The sequence below is a fragment of the Sinocyclocheilus rhinocerous genome, unplaced genomic scaffold (genome assembly GCF_001515625.1).
Source record: "Sinocyclocheilus rhinocerous isolate Xijiao unplaced genomic scaffold, SAMN03320098_v1.1 scaffold1333, whole genome shotgun sequence".
Classification (NCBI taxonomy): domain Eukaryota; kingdom Metazoa; phylum Chordata; class Actinopteri; order Cypriniformes; family Cyprinidae; genus Sinocyclocheilus; species Sinocyclocheilus rhinocerous.
In genome coordinates, this window is record NW_015625783.1 from 755,942 (window position 1) to 777,704 (window position 21,763).

General features: G+C 36.3%; 2 protein-coding genes across 2 annotated transcripts; both read right to left on the reverse strand.

The window, feature by feature from the left end:
* Positions 1-101: 101 nt before the first annotated feature.
* Positions 102-10,571, reverse strand: LOC107706360 (trichohyalin-like). The gene is made up of 25 exons (XM_016510049.1): positions 10,313-10,571; positions 9,960-10,064; positions 9,812-9,854; positions 9,646-9,721; positions 9,243-9,461; positions 9,069-9,156; positions 8,418-8,570; positions 8,164-8,261; positions 7,827-7,978; positions 7,644-7,745; positions 7,229-7,312; positions 6,214-6,834; positions 5,948-6,070; positions 5,021-5,311; positions 4,731-4,934; positions 3,690-3,926; positions 3,332-3,598; positions 2,790-2,978; positions 2,469-2,705; positions 1,749-1,931; positions 1,495-1,655; positions 1,364-1,396; positions 1,223-1,279; positions 946-1,134; positions 102-510 (listed from the first exon to the last, which is right to left on the reverse strand). Exons 1-25 carry the CDS (start codon positions 10,367-10,369, stop codon positions 454-456), a joined length of 4,026 nt encoding a protein of 1,341 aa, XP_016365535.1. The 5' UTR covers positions 10,370-10,571; the 3' UTR covers positions 102-453.
* Positions 10,572-13,413: 2,842 nt separating this feature from the next.
* LOC107706366 (zinc-binding protein A33-like) lies at positions 13,414-18,208 on the reverse strand. The gene is made up of 6 exons (XM_016510062.1): positions 17,389-18,208; positions 17,173-17,268; positions 16,839-17,069; positions 16,152-16,174; positions 15,002-15,120; positions 13,414-14,916 (listed from the first exon to the last, which is right to left on the reverse strand). The coding sequence occupies exons 1-6, from the start codon at positions 17,815-17,817 to the stop codon at positions 14,381-14,383; spliced, it is 1,434 nt and encodes a 477-aa protein (XP_016365548.1). The 5' UTR covers positions 17,818-18,208; the 3' UTR covers positions 13,414-14,380.
* Between the last annotated feature and the right edge of the window lie 3,555 nt (positions 18,209-21,763).

The following is a 21,763-nucleotide window of genomic DNA, read 5'->3' on the forward strand; positions in this document are numbered from 1 at the left end:
CTTATAAATTAAAAAGTAAAATAGTTTAAAATAAGATTTGTTTCCAGAGATTCTGAAATTAATTTTTCTTAAGTTCATTCTCAAAATAAACACACCTAAAATTTGGCAGTGCATATGACAGCTTTTATTCCTTTTGAATATAACTGAATTGGTGTAAGCAGTTAAAATAAACCAAATGTAAGCCTGAGATTAGATTTTTTTAGTCTGAAGGTCTACACAAATTAAGTGATGCTTTTGATATACTGTTGTGGACATGATTACCAGTGTATAAGGAAACGTCTACCATCAACAATGTTAAATTAGATCGATCAAATATAAGAAAAATGCAAAACAGAATTACATTCTACTGTATAAAACACGCAAAGCACATTTTTCAACATATTCACATCCTTGAATGTTTCAGCAGGGATTATATGTAAGTGCATAGAAATCATAAGTTTAAGCTGTTAGAATTCACACATATATTATCTCTTGAGAGCGAAACAAGACTGTTTTTCCATCTTCTTCAATCTGCAAAAGGAGATTTTACAGTCAGTATGGGTTTACAGACTCTTTTCTTTAGCTTAAACACATTCCTTGGAATAGTAATCGGTGGAATAATAAAGCTGTATGATATTGGACGCATTCCTAAGTTACTCTCACATCTAGATACTGTAGATTAGTGATTCTCAACCTTTTCAACACCAAGGCCCCCCTTTGTCCAAGACAATATTCAAAGGCCCTCCAATCTACTGTAAGCTGATATGTAAGCCTGTACTTCTATTATAACTAAATAAACTCAAAATATAATATCAGTTTAATGTGGTACATCTCTACTTTTAGTGTTTTTAACATTTTAGTTAGGATTCTGTTAATTTGACTAAACTCTAAATAAATGTAAGACCTATTGGGGCTCCCTGGTTGAGAACCACTGATGTAGATTGTTTGTTAATGTATGTAACTTACTAAGCCCATTCTCACGAGTATCTCTTCGTTGGCATGTGGGAACTGAGCTTTGGAAGTAGGCGAGTATGATGAGAGACGTCTGTCCCATTCAGTGGGTCCGAAATCTTGCTTGACCTCCATAAAGCCACGCTTAAGTTGAGAAATGCTGGCATAGTGCTTCAAAATCATCTCATGGGACACATCAAAATCCTAAAAAGAGTATATATTGGAAGGATTGATTAGACTAGACAAGCCTTCTTAAATCCTTATCGCAAGAACCAATATACATTTCATACACCTCCAGCATCAAAATGCTGTGACGAATATAGATGCTCTCTCCTTCACTTGTCCTTGTCTACAAAAACACAAGACTGTGGATTAATATGCTTTGGATAAGAAGGAACATGACAAAAATGATAGAAACGGATGAGTATCTCACCTTCCTCATGAGCACCGACTCAGTTGCAGATTGCTAATATCGAGAAATATGATTTTAGACGATTGAAACTTGTGGAACTTTGACATATTGCTCTTGTGTGTATGTGCAGTTTGTATGTGTGTGTTTGTAACCTCAGACTCCAGTGTGATGTTCCATAGGTCTTTAGTCCTCTCCTGATAGGTTTTTGTAATGGACACAGGTTGTGCGGTCGGAGTGGAGGTGAGTGGTTGGTCAGCTGGGATCTGTGGGCGGGGTTTGGGCGGAGCCACTGGGGAAATAACAGGTGTGGGAACTAGAGACAGAAGAAGAAATATTCAAGAAGACATGGTAACAGATGGACTGACATTAGAGAATATTCATTTCTGATGTCTTGTGTGATTCATACCGTAATCTTTAGGGGAGATGCCCACAAGTGTGAACCAGCCATCCTCCGCTTCTGTCTGCAGTTGTACTGGTTTTTTCTCTGGTACAGATGGTGTTTTTATTTTTATCTGCCTCCTCCTCTCTTCTTCCCTTCTCCTCTTCTCTTCCTCAGCCCTCCTGTCCACTTTAAGGACATCTGCAACAACTTTAAAGAGAGTAGAGAATAAGAATTTGTTGACAAAGACTGCCAGTTGTGTGATCATGTAATCTATCCCATTTATATGTTGTTACTTTGTATATTCAAAAAAAAACCAAAAAAAAAACCTACTTGACTAAAATTTCTACAAAAAAAAAACCCACTAAATATTTGGGGTTTAGTAAGATTTTTTTTTTTTAGAAAATAATTATATTATTCAGCAAGGACACATTAAATTGATCAAAAATGGCAAAATACTTTTACATTGTTACAATTTTACATTATTTTTCCACAAGAATATTAAGCAACTGTTTTCAACATTGATAATAATAAATTATTTTTGAGCATCATATTTGTATATTAGAATGATTTCTGAAGGATCATTTGACACTGAAGACTGGAGTAATGGTTGTAATGACATTTAAAAATTATATTAAAATAGTAAAAAAAAAAAAAAGAGTAATTGTAGTATTCCACAATATTACTGTTTTTACTGTATGTTTGACCTTAGTGAGCATAAAAAAATCTTACTGACCACAAACTGACCTGTTTCTTTTGGTGAAACATCAAAAAGAATGAACCAGTCGTCATCTTTTTCAATCTGAGGCTGTGCTTCTGTCTTCACAGTAACAGCTAGTTGAGCTCTTCTTAATTCCAGCTCCTGTTTTCGCTTCTCTAGTTCTCTTAGTCTCTTCTCCTCCCCCTCTCTCACTCTCATCTGCTGCTGTCTCACTCTTCTGTCTTCCTGTTCTTTCATCCTGCGCTCTTCAGTAGCCACTGCAACTGTAGATCAAAAGTATAAAGGTTTTACTAATTATAATATGTCTTTCACCTAAAGCAAATCAGACATGCAGCTCTTGTAATCACCTGAAGGGACGCTCCTCATCTCAGGAGGTGCTGCATCCAAAAGCTCAAACCAGTCATCGTCAACTTCATCAATGATCACTCTCTTTTCTTCAGTGATCAGTCTTTTCTCTCTCATCTGCTCCTCCACCACTCTCTGAACTCTCTGGTCTTTGATGGGTTCACGGACCTCAAAATCTCTGCCTCTGATATCTGAAAGAAGCACAGGAAACACTGGGGTTTGCATCATGAGAAGCTTGTGAAATTATTTGTACCCTAAATTTATAAAAAAAATGTAAAACTTGCATTTATGAGAAGCATGTATTAATGATTCTTAGTAGTCTTGAGTAAAAACATTTTAATTATACAGTTTACAGTAAAGTTGTATATGTCAATTTTAACACATAAGGTATCATGATTGTTTTAATATTCTTTGTTGAATATTCTAGTATACAATGCTAAAATGTATTAGTAAGTGGTTTTTAAGCCAATTCAATCCAGTCATTTGTATTTTTGTTGCTGTATGTTTGTGATAGTGTTTAGGCATGTCATGTGTGTTTCTGTACCTGATGGGAAACTCTTTTGCTCATAAGGAACTTTGTCAAAAAGCTGAAGCCAGTCATCATCAAAGTCTCTGGGCACAACTGGAAACTGTGGGGTTTGTATGATGCTTGTCCTCTTCTTCTCTGGTACTATTATTTGTTCTTTAGCGCTCACGGTCATCACCTCAATCACTTGCTCCTCTGTTCTCACTCTGCTCTGAATCACCTCCTCTCTGGTCTCCTCATACAGCTCAACAGTTGGAGCTTGCAGCTGTGAATACACCAAGGGCTCTGCAACAAATCAAACCCATGATGCGTGTTAAGATATGTGTGTTTATGTTTGTGTGTGTTCTTGACTGTGGTTGTGTGTAAGTGTTTGTACCTGATTCTTTAGGAGAAACGTCAAAAATGACGAACCAGTCGTCCTCCACGTCTCTTTGAGGTTGAGCTGTCCTCGGCTCAAGAATAACTGGCTGTGGCCTCCTATCTTCCACTGTCACCTGCTCCTGTTTCATTCTCTGCACCTCCTCTGTTCTCACTCTGCTCTGAATCACTTCCTCTCTGATCTCCTCATACAGGTTTGCAGTTGGACTTTGTAGATTTGAAAGAGTCAAGGGCACTGAAATGTATGATTTATGTATGATAAATGTATGATTTATGGTTTGATTTGTGTGATTGTGCATAATGTGAATGACTGTAACTGTGTTGCATGGAATTGAATTATAAATGCATTTTTTTTCCCTTTCAATTCCTGAACTGGAATTCAATTTGGACACAGAATTTGAATTAAAGTGAAACTGAAATGGAATGAAATTCAAAGTTATTAATGTAAATATTTAATAATATACTTAAAATTTCCCGAAACATTATATTGATTCATTTTAATTCAGAAATTCGTAAAATTTCATTTTTATGAATTATGGTTTCTGAAGAATAATCAGAATTCACTGAAGACTGGAGTAAAGGCTGCTTTGCCATCATATGAATAATTTACATTTAAAAAATATATTAAAATAGAAAAAAGTTATTTTAAAATGTGATAACATTTTAAAATATTACTGTTTTTACTGTATAGGCCTGCTTAAGTAGATGCAGTCTTGGTGAGCATAAGAGACTTCTTTTAAAAACAAATATGTACAGCACAACATATTTTAATGAATATATTTTTATAAGGTTAAACAACATGGTGGACATTTAGTGATACTTTGTGTCAAAAACAAAATCTTTAGAATGCTATGTTAATTGTTTTGACTGTGTATTTGACTTATTGATAAATAAGTCTTCATATCAGGGAAAATAGGCATAATTATTATGTTAGTCTAATACAGCTGTGTTTCTTTTCAATTCCGTAAATTCCTCTTTCTGTCACTTAAATTCACCTTACTTTGAGTCATGGCCAGTTCAGTTACAATAGTGTTTGTACCTGATCCTTCAGGAGAAACATCAAAAATGATGAACCAGTCATCCTCCACGTCTCTTTGAGGTTGTGTTGTCTTCTGCTCCAGAATAACTGTCTGTGGTCTCCCATAATCCATTGTCACCTGCTCCTGTTGTTTTATTTGCTCTGTTCTCACTCTTCCCTGGATCACCTCCTCTCTGGTCTCCTCATACAGCTCAACAGAGGGCACTGAAACAAACACAATCCATCATGCATATACTAATTTGTGAGTTTTACACGAGCGTGTGATTATGGTTGTGTGTGAGTGTGTGTACCTGATCTTTTAGGAGAACCATCCAAAACAACAAACCAGTCATCCTCTTTGTCTATTTGAGGCTCTGCTGCTCTCTGCTCAAGAACAAATGGCTGTAGTCTCCTATAATCCACTGTCACCTGCTCCTCTTGTTCTTTCTGGACCTCCTCTGTTTTCACTCTGCTCTGAATCACCTCCTCTCTTGTCTGTGTTTTTGTCTTCTCGGGTGTCACCAACTCTTGCTGTATTTTTCTTTCTACCTCTCTCTTCTCTTCTTCACGCTGATCTTCTTCAGGAGTGTATCTGCTCACATCTGGTTACAGAAACTCATTTTAGTGGTTGAAATTTGTTGAGAAGTAGGCTATTTTAAAATCCTATTTATGCATGTTTCTAGTGTTATAAAGAGCGGTCAGGAAGAACACATTTGCTCAGCTACTCACAGGGAAACAGATGCAACTTATAAGGAATAATGTAGACAGTCACTAAATGGACATGAAATATTAATTTCAACTTTATCTTTAAAATTATTTATTCACTTTTTAATATAAATGAGCTTTTTTATTAAAATAATCAATAATTTTCTTAGCTTTCACTTAGAAAAACTATAACGATATAGCGGTTTTGAAAAAGATTTCAACGATTCCTCTGTCATTATCATTACAGTTGTGGTGCAGTTCACTATTCTCATTGTAGGCTATTATAATGATTATTCAAACTTTTTTGCTATAGTTATCTTTCTTTGTGCGAACGGGCCTAAAGACCCTACTATGTGAGTATGCGTTTCCAAATTCAGGAGTCCACAGTGTGTTAAGAGATACATGAAAGTAGTTATTTTAGTTGGACGATGGTAAATATAATATATCTGACCGCTAGCTGGCGCAAAAAAACCAATCAGAATAAGGTATTTCAGAGAGCTGTGTAATAAAAGGTAAAGGTTTTTCATAGATACCTTGAAGGGAGCGCGATATTTCCATGGTTTTTGGAAGCACATTAAATAGAATGTACCAATCGTCATCTTTTTTCATTGGTTGGGGAATATACACTATCTGTTGCAACTCTTCTTGAACTCCTCCTGAAAAAATGTGATGTATGACATTCTCAGTTTTCACCTGAGGCATTTCAATTAACTTTGAAACTTAAAGCATTTCAAGCATTTGATGAAAAGCAATGAACACAATTTCTGGTGAGAGATGCACAGCTGATCACATGACATACCTGTGGGGGTAGCAGTGAGCATCAGTGGCCTGCGATCTAGTAAAATGTACCAATCATCTTTCTCCGCTCGTTGAAGCTCCTCCTTCTCAACTTGCTGCAACCTTTGTTCCAAACTTTCCACTTCCTGTAATCCAAACCTCAGCTCTTCCACCTCAACTAGCTTTTGCTTGATAGCATCCACCTCTTCTAGTCTCTGTTCCATGATTTCCAATCTCTCAAAAGTGTCCTCAGATCCCAATGTCTTATTTTCAGTGACTATTACACATCTTTCCACCAGCTCCACCCTCTCTATCTTTTTGTTTACAGCTTCTTGTGATTCCACCAAAGAGTCAACCTCCTGTGTCCACTGTTTAGTGATTACTACCCTTTGTATTCTTTCTCCATTGACTTCTAGTACTTCTTCCTTTAGTGTCTCCTTTAGAGGTTTCATGATTTCCTGTTTTAATTCAAAATCAGGAAGTTCTTTCTCAATTATGTCAGACCCCTCCTGGATGACCTGAACTTTACATGAATGTTTTATCACAAGCTCATCGGTGAGCCTCTCCTCTGACCCCTCCACAACTTCCACATCTTCTCTCCGTTCTTCAGTCTGAAGGGGCTGCTGGACGCCCAATAGTAAAACTGGAACAAAATGAACGAAAATCACCAATCACAGCTCTTTCCTTGAGGGAATGTCAAGTTTTAATGGAAACTAAAATATTTATTTATGCACATCAGTCCAGTGGGACTTGGACATTTCTTCAGGAGTGTTTTGGAAAATGTCAGCCCAGCTTGCCCTTTTATCCTTATGTCAACAAATTTACCAGGTGGCTTGACTTTTTGGTATGTGGTGAAGTGAGAAAGCCTAAGTTAGGTTCAAGCTCCAGAAATTGCATAAAGCCTATACCAAAATGTATGGAAAATTAGAATCAACAGGTTTCAAATATGTTAATAATCTATCTATCTATCTATCATCAGAGTCTGTGCCCTTCTATAATGTACACGGTGGTCTTTTGGCAGCGGTAAAAAGACTTACATGGGCTGCTGTCGAGGAGAACACACCAGTCATCTGGCTGATGCTTCCACTCCTGCAACTTCTCACTTTCTAGCATGACATCATCTGTACAGAATGTTTACAGTTCATCAGAAAATATTTTTTTAATATTTTCAAAAAGAAAGAGAAGGGAAAAGACAAGACCAAAAATTCTATAATGCAAATGACGTATGTGTATGTTTGAACACATGAATCATTAATTAAAATAAATTAAAGTATGTGTTTGACATGAGATCAAATGTATTTGTTGTCAAATGACAAGAGCAAATAAAAAAATTCTGCCTATTTATTTACTATACTCTGCTCATAAAAATGACACATTTATAAGGCAGTCAGTTTTTTTTTTCATTTAGATTATTATTTTAATTACTACTTTAATTATGTTAATATGCCTCACCTGATGTAGAAATGCGCCATTTATCTGGACCATAGACCAGGAACCAGTCATCCAACTCTGTTCGAACTGGTTGTTTTAAAACATCAAGAATTTCTTCATTTCCTGAAAATAGATATACCATTTACCTTTGTCCAACTAAAACTACTTGCATTTAATTAGTTAATCAGATAGATAGATAGATGCCTTTTCTCTTGATGATAAAACGTGTGAATCGTGGAGGAGCCCGGGTGATGTTGCCGCTGGCTTCCAGACACTCAGACTGAGTGCGTCCATGGAAACGGAACCTTGAACCCAAGGTCAGGAGCCTTTTTGTTTTTGTGTCTTGAAGTCTATTTCTGAGAAACACATTCAGAGGTATGGTCTTAAGTCATGTTTCTGAGCATGTTTTTACTATGTGTAATTCTTTCGAATACTGTATTTGCATATATTTCACTGGAGCGCCCCCTTGTGTTTCTAATGGTCATATATGGATACAAAAAATGCTGCGCCTTGGTTTTGTATTACATATACATGGACATACCTGAAGAAACTATGATGTTCCACACAGCATTTCCACAGTTGTTTGCAGGCTCGGTAGCTGGCCAAACTGAAGCTGATGGCACCCTCAAACTCATCCTCCTAAATCAGGTCACATGGAAAAATGTAACCCATATAAACCCGACAAAACTCCTGAGTTTGTCACTACACCAAATGAGTAAAGGAAAGCATAATCCAACACTAATGTAGAAAATAAAGAAGTGGGTTATGGAGAATAAAATGAATGTGCATGAATACCTCAGAAGGGCGCATCTTCAGAAGAAAGGTGCTGCGTTTGTGGGAGATTTTAAGAACTCTGGGCCAGAGGAAAATGTTTGTTTCAATCTCATCCTCATATACCATTAGTCCTTCAGAGCAAACGCCGAGCATCACATCTGCACCATTGACATCCTATGAACATATCAAACATTACATTAGCCTATATTAAAGACATACACCCAAAAATGAAAATGTTGTCATCTTTTATTTACCTTTATATTGTTTCAAGCCCATATGACTTTATTTTACCTTTAAGATGTTCAGAAGCATATTTTTGTTCATACATTGAAAGTCAATGGGGTCCAAAACAACATTGGACCCCACTAACTTTCATTGTATTGACAAAAATGCGAAGACTTTCTTAAACATGTCTTTTCTGTTCTGCAGAAGACAGAAAGTTGTAAGTGTATAGAAAAAAAAGTCTAATGTTGTTTTGGATCCCATTGACTTTGATTGTATGAACAAAACATTCTTTAAAATATCTTCTTTTCTATACAGTTATATGGGCTAAAAATGACATAAAGGTGAACAAATGATCCCAGAGTTTTCATTTTTGAGATGATCTACTATGAACACTTTCCAAATATTTTCCAAATTTGAGTTCAAGTTGAGTTCACTAAATAAAATTACTTTGGCAGGATGCAGGTCTACTCCATACATGGGGAACCCCATGGCGTTCTCAAGGAAAAGCATATCTGCCTGGGCAGGACTCATTAATCTGTGTAATAAAAGAAATGATATAAATGTGTGCAGTTGTGTATGTGTTAGAGGACATGTGTGAGTTTGATTGTTGGTATAGGATACCTGTATGTGGAATGCAGCTCCATTATTCTCTCCTCCAACTCTTCACTCTGATTGGGTGCAAGAACAATTTCACTGACATAGTTGTTCTGGTGGAGATTTGGGTCATATTCACCAAGTGTTGACTGAACTGTGTATGAACCCAACAGAGCTAGGATGTCTGATGGACAGAGCAGTCGACCAATCAGAATATCTTTCCTCAGCTGAAGACACAGGAGATATCTGAGAGAATTACACAGAACAGTGTGTTCAGTCAACACAGAAAGAAAAACATGCCCAGATGGACAGAACAGAGACGACACTTAAGTGTGAAATGCAAAAGCATGAGGAAACATTAGAAAATAGTGTAAATGAGTGAGATTTCAGTTGAGTGTTGAATATCTGGATGGTTCGTGTCTTATTGTACCTTGTGATGTCTTCAGCTAGAATGGAGGGATCAGGCGGGTAAAACTTGATGTTAAAAAAGAATTCCGTTTCTGGACCTGAAACCAACAAATAGGGAACAGATGCAGAGATCAAAACGCAAGAATCTTTACAGACCATTAATGAAATATATGTAAAAAATCACATACTTTTTATCTGTTTTCGGATCTCTTTAGCACAGTCTAGCCATACCTGAATTAATAAACACAGAATGATTACACTTAAAAAAATAAGCTTTTATTTATCAAATATTGAATATAATAGAATCATATGTCAGCCTGAGAAAAAAATAAATACCCTGGTACTAGGAGAATCCCACATGACCAGACCATAATAATCCCTCTCCAACAGGTCAAGGTGTTCACAAACTTTATTGAAGAGATCCTGTCCCAGTGCATTTCTCTGTGGAAGAAAGAGAGTTTTCAATTAATGTTAATATATATATATACCTTATTTATTCATTTATAGTTTTCTTCTTCTTGTAAGCATAAATCTCATTAATTATGATTGATTTCTACTTGAAAAAATAACTATTTGCCAGTTGAGTAAAAAAATAAGCTTAATTCATTATTACTATAAGATATTATATTAGGATATTATAAGATACATTATTATAATATCATTATACAGAGAGGTCTTTGTTCAGGTACCTCCAGCTCCCACATAAAGTAGGTGTCGTCCAGGAAATTCACTCGGCACTGCAACATGTCTCAGACTTTTCTCTTCTCTTCTATTTATTCCTCTGGTGGAGTAATTCAGTTGGCTTTGTCCTTTCCTCCACTTTAGGTATCAGGGAATAAGCTACAGAAGTTCAATTCTCTTCAGAACTGCACTTTAGTTCACATTCCTGTTACTGTTTCTATACTGTCGCAGCACACGTCTGTATGAGGCATCATAAGAGGCCCTGCCCTCCTGCACTGTCCCGTTTTGTGATAGTGCTAGGAGTGTTTTAGAAAGATATGACCCACCCCTCTCTCTGACACAAACACATATAAATACACGCACATGGCTGTTTACAGTTATGAGTGAGAGGGGTCAGTCATCACATGATGAACATGAATTTATTTGTCCATCATGACTGGAGAAAGAGGAGGCAAGGAAGGAGGAATCACTTCAGTATAAATGGATTATTTACAGTATTTAATGTGATGTTGCCCGCTCTTTCTGACTGAGATAAACTGATAAGAATGGGTGCGGTAGCGAAAACCTTCATGCGACTCTTTCCTCGCGCAACATCTTATGAGAAAATATGCGCACGGCAATACTGTTTATATGCAATATGATATGCAGGGCTTGAAGTTACCTTTTAAATAATCCTTGGTTTATATATATATATATATATATATATATAATGTTGTGGCTTAAGAAAAAAATTTAAGTTTTATTACAGTATGTTAATAATTTATTTGAACGTCTTGTGAGAATTCAAATATACTGAGGAATTTGGAAGATCCTTTGTCATTCACATTGTTGTGAATGCAACAATCAGCAATCATAAAATGTGACCCTGGACCACAAAACCAGTCATAAGGGTCAATTTTGTCAATTTTAGATTTTTACATCATTTGAAATCTAAATAAATAAGCTTTTCATTGATATGTGGTTTGTTAGGATAGGACAATATTTGGCTGAGATACAATTATTTGAAAATCTGGAATATGAGGTTGCAAAAAAATCTAAATATTGAGAAAATTGCTTTTAAAGTTGTCCAAATGAAGTCCTTAATAATACATATTACTTATCAAAAATTAGGTTTTGATATATTTACGGTAGGAAATGTACTAAATATCTTAATGGAACATGATCTTTGCTTAATATCCTAATGATTTTAGGCATAAAAGAAAAATCTATAATTTTGACCCATGCAATGTATTGTTGGCTATTGCTACAAATATACCCGTGCTACTTATGACTGGTTTTTTGGTCCAGGGTCACAAATGAGCATCATAAAAATGTATTTTAAAATTCGTATTTTTGTACTACATTTTTCTTTCAAGTTTCAAATAAACTACTTATTATTTCCTTTGCCTTATCCCTATTTAACAAGTCTATTAAATGTGAGGTGTTCATTGGTCTTCTCATAGCCCTCACCAGCCATCTGTGACAAGGGTGGAGGATCAACACAAATTCCCATGACGTTATTGAGAACTGTGCAGATGAAACCAGACCCAGTATCTAAAACAAAAATGAAAACATTTTCAACACTGTTTTGAACCCCTGTCCCCTCCAATAGCATTGCTAACAACTGTTTTATTATTTAGTTGCTAACTTCAAAGTGAAAAGCTACAGTCTCCATGGACAAAAATATTCCAACCACATATTCACTGATATGAGGGACACTAACATATGGGACTAAGCAAGCCTTTCCATCCGTTTATCCATTCTCTAAACCTGTATGTAAGGTCGTGGGGAGGTTGCCTTTCTATTTAACATTAAATACAAGTGCATTATATGTGACTCTGGATCACAAAACCAGTCTTAAGTAGCACAGGTATATTTCTAGCATACATTGTATGGGTCAGAATTATTGATTTTTCTTTTATGCCAAAAATCATTAAGATATTAAGTAAAGATCATGTCTAATGAAAATATTTTGTAAATTTCCTACTGTAAATATATCAAAACATAAATTTTGATTAGTAATATACATTGCTAAGAACTTCATTTGGACAACTTTAAAGGCGATTTTCTCGGTATTTAGATTTTTTTGCACCCTCAGATTCCAGATTTTCAAATAGTTGCCAAATGTTGTCCTATCCTAACAAACCATACATTAATGGAAAGCTTATTTATTCAGCTTTTAGATGATGTATAAATCTCAATTTAAAAAAAACTGACACTTATGACTGGTTTTGTGGTCCAGGGTCACATATTACTATATAAATGTGTCTTGGGCAAATGAATCCCAGAACAGTCCTCTGTCTGTTATCTCTCTCAGTGCAGAGGAAAGCATGAGAACCTCAGATAGATAACACTGTAACTGTCATATTTTTACACTTGTACAGCCTAAAAGTAATTTTAAGACCAGTGGCGGTTGCATAAATTGTTAAGACTGGCCACAGCAGTTTAATTACTTAAAAATATAGATTGGGTTCATTTGAATCAGAAAAGTAAAACTGATTATCCCTTGGCTAACTGCTAGTTGGTCAGACTAGTTATCAAGACCGTACTTAAGAGTTTTAACAAAGCGGCTGTGTTTATGCAACTGTCCAGCTGTCAGATTATTGCAAAATGAAGTAGGGTCCAATGATAAACTCTGTTAATTAAAGCCAACATGGAAAAGTACCTTTTAGTTTTCAATATCTCACATATGAGAGTCTGTTTCATGGTTGAAAAGGTTGAGTTTGCAGCAATACTGGAATACTTTAAACACTTCCAACAATTTATTCAAAACATGCACTTTCACTGTAATTTGGACATCAGTAGCTAATCTTAATGAGACTGGTGAAATCAGAGATTTTTCCCTTATTAACCAATGTCGTGTTCCTTTTTTGACTGCATGGAAGATAATAAACTAAAATGCTGCTGGAGACAAAATAAACACATTCAGTCTGATAAGTGAGATCATTTATTGTTATTGTTTCATAAAATTTTGGTTATTTAACTGTCACTCGCTGATATCAAAAGCTGTATTCTATATTATTGTAAATAACATGGCACAATTAAATGGCAAATAAAAACGGAAAACAGTCATCTTTAACTATTTCAAACAAAAAAAATGTAAAAATAAAGGTTGAAATTGAGTTGTTCTTGTTTAATTCATTTGTTTACCACTATCATTCAACAGTAGTAGGATTAAGTGTAAGTTTTGAAGTTGACTGATATAAAAGACACTCTGTACTGAACGATCAATAGTGTTTTAGCAGCAATGAAGATGCCATTCACATTGTGGAGGACGGAAAAAATACCTCCATCCTGACACAGGAAATCACACAAACATAAAAAAAAACATAAGTTTTAGTATAATATATCAGCAAATGCTGTGAATTTCTATTTCTTTCTTTGCCATTTTCAGGAATTTTCCATGTTCAGTGTAAGTTATTCACAATCAACAGAATTTGTGGCATAACGTTGATTACCACAAAAAATCATTTCAATTTGTCCCTCGTTTTCTTAAAAAAAGAAGAAGAAAGAAGCAAAAATCAAGGATCACGGTTATGTGAACGGGTCCAGTTTTTGGAGGATTTAAAAGTTAAAGTTTAAAAGTTAAAAGCTCATAATTTTTTTAAAGCACTTACATTCATTCTTCTTTTAAAACTATTATTTGATCTGTAACACTGCTTATATCATGATTTTACAGTCATTTAAGGGTTTTAGGGTTTATGGCATTATTGTGTCATGATGATGAAATTGTAAAACTGGATATTGCTTTACACAGAAAAGGTTAGTAAGTGATTTTTTTTCCATACTAAAATCATGTTAATAATGCACACTGTTTAAGTCTTGTGGCTATACTATCAAAAGACTGAGCATTTTCATGTTTATGAATTGGCCACATTCACTTTCCATTGTAAGTTTCTAACTGTAATTCTTTTCTTTTCTCTTTTTTTTTTAAAGAAAAAGAGGGACATGGCGAATTATGCCAAAAATGCTGTTGACTGAGATTAATTTGCACTGATTCCGAAATGTTCCTTGAATTCTGTTCAAAATAAGTAGCAACTTTAGTGAAGGTTTTAGACTCTTCAGTCTCACCAGGCTTAGATATAAAGCATATTTACTTATTGTTTGTGTATGGTCACTTTAGCAGGCAAGATAGTGATGGGTGTGCTCTGGAGGCCTGGGCCAAAGATGGGGAACAGCTTTTCATTGAACTTATCATTGTATGTACATAGGTGCTTGTTGTTGCCTGTATCCCAGAAGGACACCTCTCCCTTCTCCATATTGACCTTTACCCTGATGGTTTCAGGCCTTCTCTCTATACTCAGCTCAGTGCGTGGAGTGGTTAAGGCACTGTAGACTCCTTTACTCAGACCGATGGTCCACACTCCAGCTTTTGTTGTTACTGTGAACTTTCTCTTCCGAACCACTGACTGCTTGCATACTCCCAAGATCCATTTGGGGTGGTCAGCCACACGGACCTCCCAACGGTGGCGCCCTGAGGAGAAACCCTCTGAGCCAAGGACAAAAACACAGGGATCAAACCTCTCAGGGTTGTCTGGGAAAGTCTGTCTTTCCAGACTCTGTTGCACACTGGAAAAATCTGGAGATATGGAGAGCCAGGGCGAGACTGTGTTGGGATCCAGGATTACAGGCACTGCAGACAAAACAATGTTAGTGACCCACAAAGATCTCGGGGTTAATCTTGCATATATTTTAGACGAGGTGAAAAGTGCACTCACAACATGTGACATGAGTCAGCATCTTCTCCCAGACTTTGTAACCCAAAGCACCTACATGCAAGGCCATGTTGATGAGAGCTCCTTGAACCTTCTGTGGTTCCTCACTAGTCCACTGGGTTCTGTGACAGACATCAAGAGGCCATCTTAGCAAAATCAGAGTCACAAAAAAATTTGTGACAGATCTTGTCTGCCCAATATTGTGATGTACATCCAAAACAAGGCACGGAAAAAATGCAGGATGGGCACTTGGTTCTATGCATTGGTTGTTTGGATTTTGGAAAATTTCTGCATTTATCATTAGACAGAAGTCTTGTCATTTTCACCGTAAGGTCCAGTTATGAAATTTTAATGAGGTAAAAAAATTAAAATAAAAATGAAAAATATGCACAGATAAACTGTTCACAATAAATGTACGGTCATATTTACTGTTGTTTGCCCAGTTTTTTTGTGGGTGAAATCCAGTTTCAGTAGGAATCTACGCTATTGGAAATTTTGCATGAGGGCAAAAGATTTCCCAACTCAGATTTTGCAGTGGTTTCAAGTTGGTCATGCAAATTTGCCATGTGGACCAACAGAAAGTTGCTTGCTTTGAAAGTGACTTCTTTGTGAGCTTTGCAAAAGTACATGGATACTACTGCTAGGAAATGTGTTTCATGTTATTATTAAACTTGATTTCTTTAAAATGGGGCACTTCACTTGTGTGCTTTTCGTGGGCGAATGCCATGAATGTGCAGTAATGCACAACAGATCAACAGCCAGGGTCAGGATTTCCATAAATTAAATTTTTTTCTCACCAAACCCTATTGTATATCCATGGAGCACTTGAAATATATGGCATGAGTCACAAAGGATGATTCTGTGATCAAGTTTGTCTCTATTCACTATGGACAAGCATGAGCAGGACATTAATCATTGATTAATGACAATTTTCAATAATTTAAATAATTTTTGGATGAACTACCCCTTTAAGATGAATTAAGAAACTAGACAGTGAATTTTCATTTCATGTCGACTTTAAAAACATAATCGATGTGAAGAACAAAAAAATGCATCAGTGTGAGTAAATATGACTTATCTATAGTGGTATTAAGCAAGAAATTCATTGCAAAGCAGAACTAAGAAACACTTGATAAAATAAAAAGGCACATACCGTCTTTTTAGCTTCTGGAAATTCTGTGGAAGAAGAAAAGTTGACTTATAAGAGCTGAATGTGGGACATGTCTAATTTAGTTATCAGTTATGTTAAAGTGTGAGAAAACCCAGCCAGTATGAATATTCTACACTTGCCATATTTAAACCTAGGTTGAAGATATTTCTCAGCATTGCCCATTAAAAATGCAATTCATACATACAATGACTGGAATACACATCTAATATGATAGGCATGCTTTTCATTTTTGACAAAGTTAATTCTGATTTTTTTGGTAGGGGCGTGAGGCATAAACAATGACCTGACATGAATTTTGAAAGGAATTTGACACGACAGAATGAGCTGACATTTTTCAGACAGTGAATTTAAACTTATCATGAAAAGACTTTCAAAGCCATATGAAACCAACATGAATACAAAAAAAATAAAAAAGAATTTCGGCAAATGTGCTTTAAACTAGATTTTCCTTTTTTTTTTAATTATAGACACTCTTTTTTGTCATTGACCCACCAGTGATTAGTCTAGAGGATTCTGCCTGTAATCGATGTATTGAAAATAACACTTGATCAGACCTGTTAAAATATCTGGATGCATCTGTGTATCCTGTTTACAACTGGTAAACACAGAGTAAGTTTTATATATTTATTATTATCAGGGACACATACAAAAGTTATAAAAAAAATGTACCTGAAGGAAAGTCAAATCCTCAGCTCCCATTTCCCTCTTTACTGCCTGAATCAATTCGGCAAGAGCCGTGATATCACGACTGATGGTTTCAATCTTCTCATTCACCATTTGCTTCTTCTCATTTTCTTCTCTATACAAAGCATTTATTCTAGATGTCTCCTCATCACGTAAGACCTGATGGAGTCTTTCAAACTCCTCTTTGATTTGTTGCTCTGCATCCTTAGTCTGGCTCTGCAACAATGTGGAGAAGTAGAATGAGAATTGGTTCTAAATTATTAAGATTTCACAGCATTTTATGCGTTTGGCCTTCAAAAAGTTTTCGGAGACTGCTTACCTCAATAAAGGAGATGGTATCTTTATATCTTTTTTTCATTCTTTTGAAGGAGTCCTGCTTACTTTCCAGTATTTTGATTTTCATGTTAAGCTCCTCCTATAAAACACTGCACGTTAGAAATGTGTATTTCAATAAAAGGTCACTATTCATTTCAGTAGCTGTAACACGAAGTGAGTTGCTTTTTATACCACAATAGGGAAAAAGCAATGAGCTCACCTTGCAGAAAGGCACTCCTTGCTCAATAGGCACCAGCTCGTGTCCTGGATGAAGAGTCACGCAGTCGACGCACACGGGTTCCTCGTCTTTAATGCAGAAGAGCTGGAAGGGCCGCTGGTGCAAACCACAGATAACCTCATCTACACCAGTACCCTGTCCTCTCCAGTTCCTCTCCTTTTTATAGGACACGCAGGTGTTTTTTAGTGCGCGGTTGGGGATCGGTGTCTCTCCGTCGCAGCATTTTCGGCACATCGGGCACTGCCGTTTTGACTGGTTCTTCCAGCTGCCCTCCAGGCATTCTTGACAGAAACTGTGGCTACACGAGAGCAACACGGGTTCCTTAAAAATGTCTTTGCACACAGGACACGTTAAGTCTGACTCTAGAAGAGATGGCCTGTCTGTGATATCCTCGTCACTGTATTCTGCCATGTTGTAGCTACTTTCACTTTCACTAAACGGCAATATTTTCTCAGCAGAGTTTAAAAGACGTTTAAATATCGCAGAGCGATTTAAAACATTAGCTCTTCTCCGTTTAAAAAGTTAATTTTGTTGTTTAAAAAGAAAGAAGGAAGCGATTTGTTAAGGAAGAGACGTTCTACCGGTTTTCGTCTTATTTCTGTCAACTTCCGCGTTATATGATGAGGGAGCAGGGCTGCCAGGTTTTCACAAGAAAACCCGCCGAATCGCTACTCAAAACGAGCCCAACGTTCCATGGGGTAAAATACACGTTTTTTGGCGGGGTTCCCCTGCTAAAATTAGCATTGCAGGGGATAAATATCGTGTTATTGGAGTCGCTTCAACCCGCGGACATGAAAAACAAACCGCGGCAAAAGTGTTAAAGTAGCCCAATTCCGCGGGAAAACCGCGTACTTGGCAACACTGTGAGGGAGGGTGGGCGATAGAGAACTTCCGAGATCAGACGAGATCGGGCGCGCTCAGGTTGGTATGGCCGAAAGCAACGGCATAAAATAAAATAAAAGTACAAACAGTTAAACAAGTTTGTCTACATTTTCATCCAGAACTGGGTTGTCTTATCTCCACAGTTGACCCTCAGGACCATAAAAGGGACTTTTTTATTAATTAATTAATTAATTTATTTATTTTTATGGTATGGAGGACGAAACCTTCAAAAATGTAAATAAAAATAAATAAATACATACATACATACATACACATGTTCCTGCATAAATATATAAATAATTAAAGCTGGAAAACAAAATTAAACAAATAAATAAATTTGATAATATTTCAGTGTTCTTTTTTTTTTGCAATGACAGTTTTAAAGTACAGTATTTATTTATTTTGCAAGCAACACGTTGTCTATGGAGTAATTTAACAGAATAAGTATATTAAATAAATGTATAATGAAATGATTAAATTCGTAATGCAGTGCTGTAATAAATAAAAGTAAAATGAAATTTAGGCACAAATAAATAATGTATGATCGAAATACATTTATTTATTTGTAATATATTTTATTTTTTACATAATAAAATGTAGCAATAAGCATAAATAAAAGTAAGAATAAATAAATTGGGCGTAATGATCAACATGTACACGGTCCAATTATGTAAAATGATGCCTCAAATACATGCCTTGAAAAAAAAAGTAACAATTTTATTATATATTGTTATATATTTTAATTTTAGTTGTTTAGTTTAGTTATATTGTTTATTTTAGCCTGTTAAATCATTCCATACATTGTATCCATGTCTATATCAAGCTTGTTAATATTGTATTGACACATTATTGTATGTATTGTATTGGTTTTCGTCAGTAGATCATTAACAGTCCTTAGAAAAAAAAAAGTTTGAAAGCCCCTTGTTACATGGTTACATGAGAATGAAATGCTACTATCAAAAGACCAGCAGAGAACCCGTTCAGCATGCACATGGCAAGCCCTTTTATCTTAAAATAATCCCAGTGTTACTCGTCGTAATTGCATTTTTACTAGTAACAATTCAATTAGAGAGCTCTACAATTAAATTCTTAGTAACGATTATGATTATAGAGCTCTCTAATTCAATTTTTACTAGTAACAATTGAATTAGAGAGCTCTCTAATTGAATTAGAGAGCTCTGCAATTGCATTGTTACTAGTAAGAATTAAATTAGAGAGCTCTCTAATTCAGCTCTTACTAGTAAAAATGCAATTACAGAGCTCTCTAATTAAATTCTTACTAGTAAGAAATCTAGTCACAGAGCTCTATAATTGTATTCTTACTAGTAAAAACGTGTATTCATTAGATGCAAAACAGATTTGCAACTACATCCATTTGCCTTTCCAAATCCCGCCTGTGGTGATACACTTCAAAATAAAAGCCCCATAAGCACACTGTAAAAAATGATATGATGAAAAAGTCATGACAACTTATGTTTTCAAGTTACTTTAACTCATAAAAATAATTTAAGCCATTTCAACTTTTTTTTTATAAGTTATACTTCAACTTGATTTTTTAAGTCAGTTTAATGTTACTGAAATTCAAGGAGTCCAATTTAGTTTAGTGAACTTAACATTTTAAGTTCTAGCTTATTGGCACTAACCGGCCAGATCTCTGAACATGGATTCATGCGCAGGAGTCAAATTTGTACATGAATTAAATATCAGAGTCCTTTCCAAGAAAAAAAAATCAGAAAATCTAGACATTAGACCAGCGGTGGCGAACTCCGGTCCTGGAGAGCCGCAGCCCTGCAGAGTACAGCTCCAACCCTAATTAAAACTCACCTGCCTGTAGCTTTCTAGTAACCCTTCAGACCTTGATTAGCTTGTTCAGGTGTGTTTGATTAGGGTTGAAGCAAAACTCTTCAGGGCTGCGGCTCTCCAGGACCGACGTTCGCCACCCCTGCATTAGACTCATGTTTAATACATAAAGACATTGCAGTGCAACATCAATCAAGGAGACACGGGCAGACTATACAGCGAACTAACTAAATCGCGGAGGAACTTCAGACAAACAACTCATGAACTTGAGGAAGCTGTGCGTTCACTGGGCTGGCGCAAAGAACGTGATGTGGATGAGGTGAGTGGATGCTTGTGTAACAATTTTAGGGAGAAGATTATTGAGAAGTAGTGATGTTTCGTTCGTGAACAAATCGTTCTTTTTGAACGAATCTTTTAGGTGAACGAATCGTTCTCGTTCACGTAATCCATTGACTCATATTTCTCGTTCACTGATATTCCTCCCTCCAGAGCAGCGCGGCGCTATTAGCAGCGCATGCGCAGCTCGGTGAACCGGGTAGCTCTGAACTGTTTCATCCTGTCAAAGAACGATTTATGAATGTGTAATTGTCTGACCAAACAATTAAAATGTTAATTATGCAAGAAAACCTTGTGCTTTGGTCATCTGAACAACTTATTTAGACTTTATTTATTTAATGAGTAGATTATGCACACATTTTAATAAAGCCAAATCAGTTTTAGTAACAGGTGAATACGTTCGTTGACTTAAAACATAACACATGAGACACTCTTTTTCGCCACCTGCTGGCGTATTTATGTAATATGAAGTTGAGAAGGGTATAACTGCAGCCTGAAGATCTCCAAATGGGGGTGGGAACTCCAAAACGGGGTGGGAGCTCCAAAATAGGGCGTGGCTTCCTCCCATTGACAGACAGGCACATGACACGCATGCGCACTTTTTCCCCCAATCCCCTTCAGTGCAAACTCCGCCCCACAGCTGATTTTAAAGATTTTATTGGTTGTGTCAATTAAAGTGTTGATTTCCTACACTATGCAACAAAAAATGCTAACCCCTAAACCTACTCCACACCGGACCCTAACCTTAACCAGTGAAATTGACTGCACGACGGGATTGGCGCTGAATAGCGAGGTAAAGAAAGTTGCAGTTCAGGAGATAAACAGTTAATAAGATTATGCGATATGAGATCGTTCCGTAACTCCCCAACTGGACCTCACCGGACAATGGCACCTTTTTAGTTACACCCAGCATCACTACCCGCTCCTACCCCGGACGACCCCACTGCTTAGAACAAAGCGATAGAGATTAAAGTCTTTCCCCTGCACTGGGATGGCTAGCGGGAGAGCTCGGGTGAGTCCCGTTTATATCATTAAGCAGAGGTTCAAACTCCAGTCCGAACACCACTGGCCACGAGCTTTGGGCTCTGCTCTCAGGAGAATATTTATTTATATAGCATATTTTATTTTAGATGAACTAGAAACAATGTTTTATTTTGAAAGTTTTATTTTGAAATGTAAGTCAATAACAATTGGCAGGAGCCAGAGCCAATGGTGAAAGTCTTTGAGCGAGGAGACACCGCCCCATGGTTCTGCCCACTTTTGGAGTTCACGCCCCATTTTGGAGATCTCCAGTCTGCAGTTATACCCTTCTTTGGCCATTTTTCTACAGCAAGGCTTA

Bases quoted from the DNA above. Each gene is read 5' to 3' on its own strand.
- LOC107706360 (XM_016510049.1), bottom strand. From the start codon at position 10,369: ATGTTGCAGTGCCGAGTGAATTTCCTGGACGACACCTACTTTATGTGG. The intron at 9,462-9,645 runs GTACAATAAGAC...TAATTCTCTCAG, and splicing joins CTAGCTGAAGACATCACAAG to ATATCTCCTGTGTCTTCAGC. The intron at 7,313-7,643 runs GTGAGGCATATT...CATTCTGTACAG, and splicing joins ATGGCGCATTTCTACATCAG to ATGATGTCATGCTAGAAAGT.
- LOC107706366 (XM_016510062.1), bottom strand. From the start codon at position 17,817: ATGGCAGAATACAGTGACGAGGATATCACAGACAGGCCATCTCTTCTA. The intron at 17,070-17,172 runs GTAAGCAGTCTC...ACATTGTTGCAG, and splicing joins ATACCATCTCCTTTATTGAG to AGCCAGACTAAGGATGCAGA. The intron at 14,917-15,001 runs GTGAGTGCACTT...TTTTGTCTGCAG, and splicing joins GCTGACTCATGTCACATGTT to TGCCTGTAATCCTGGATCCC.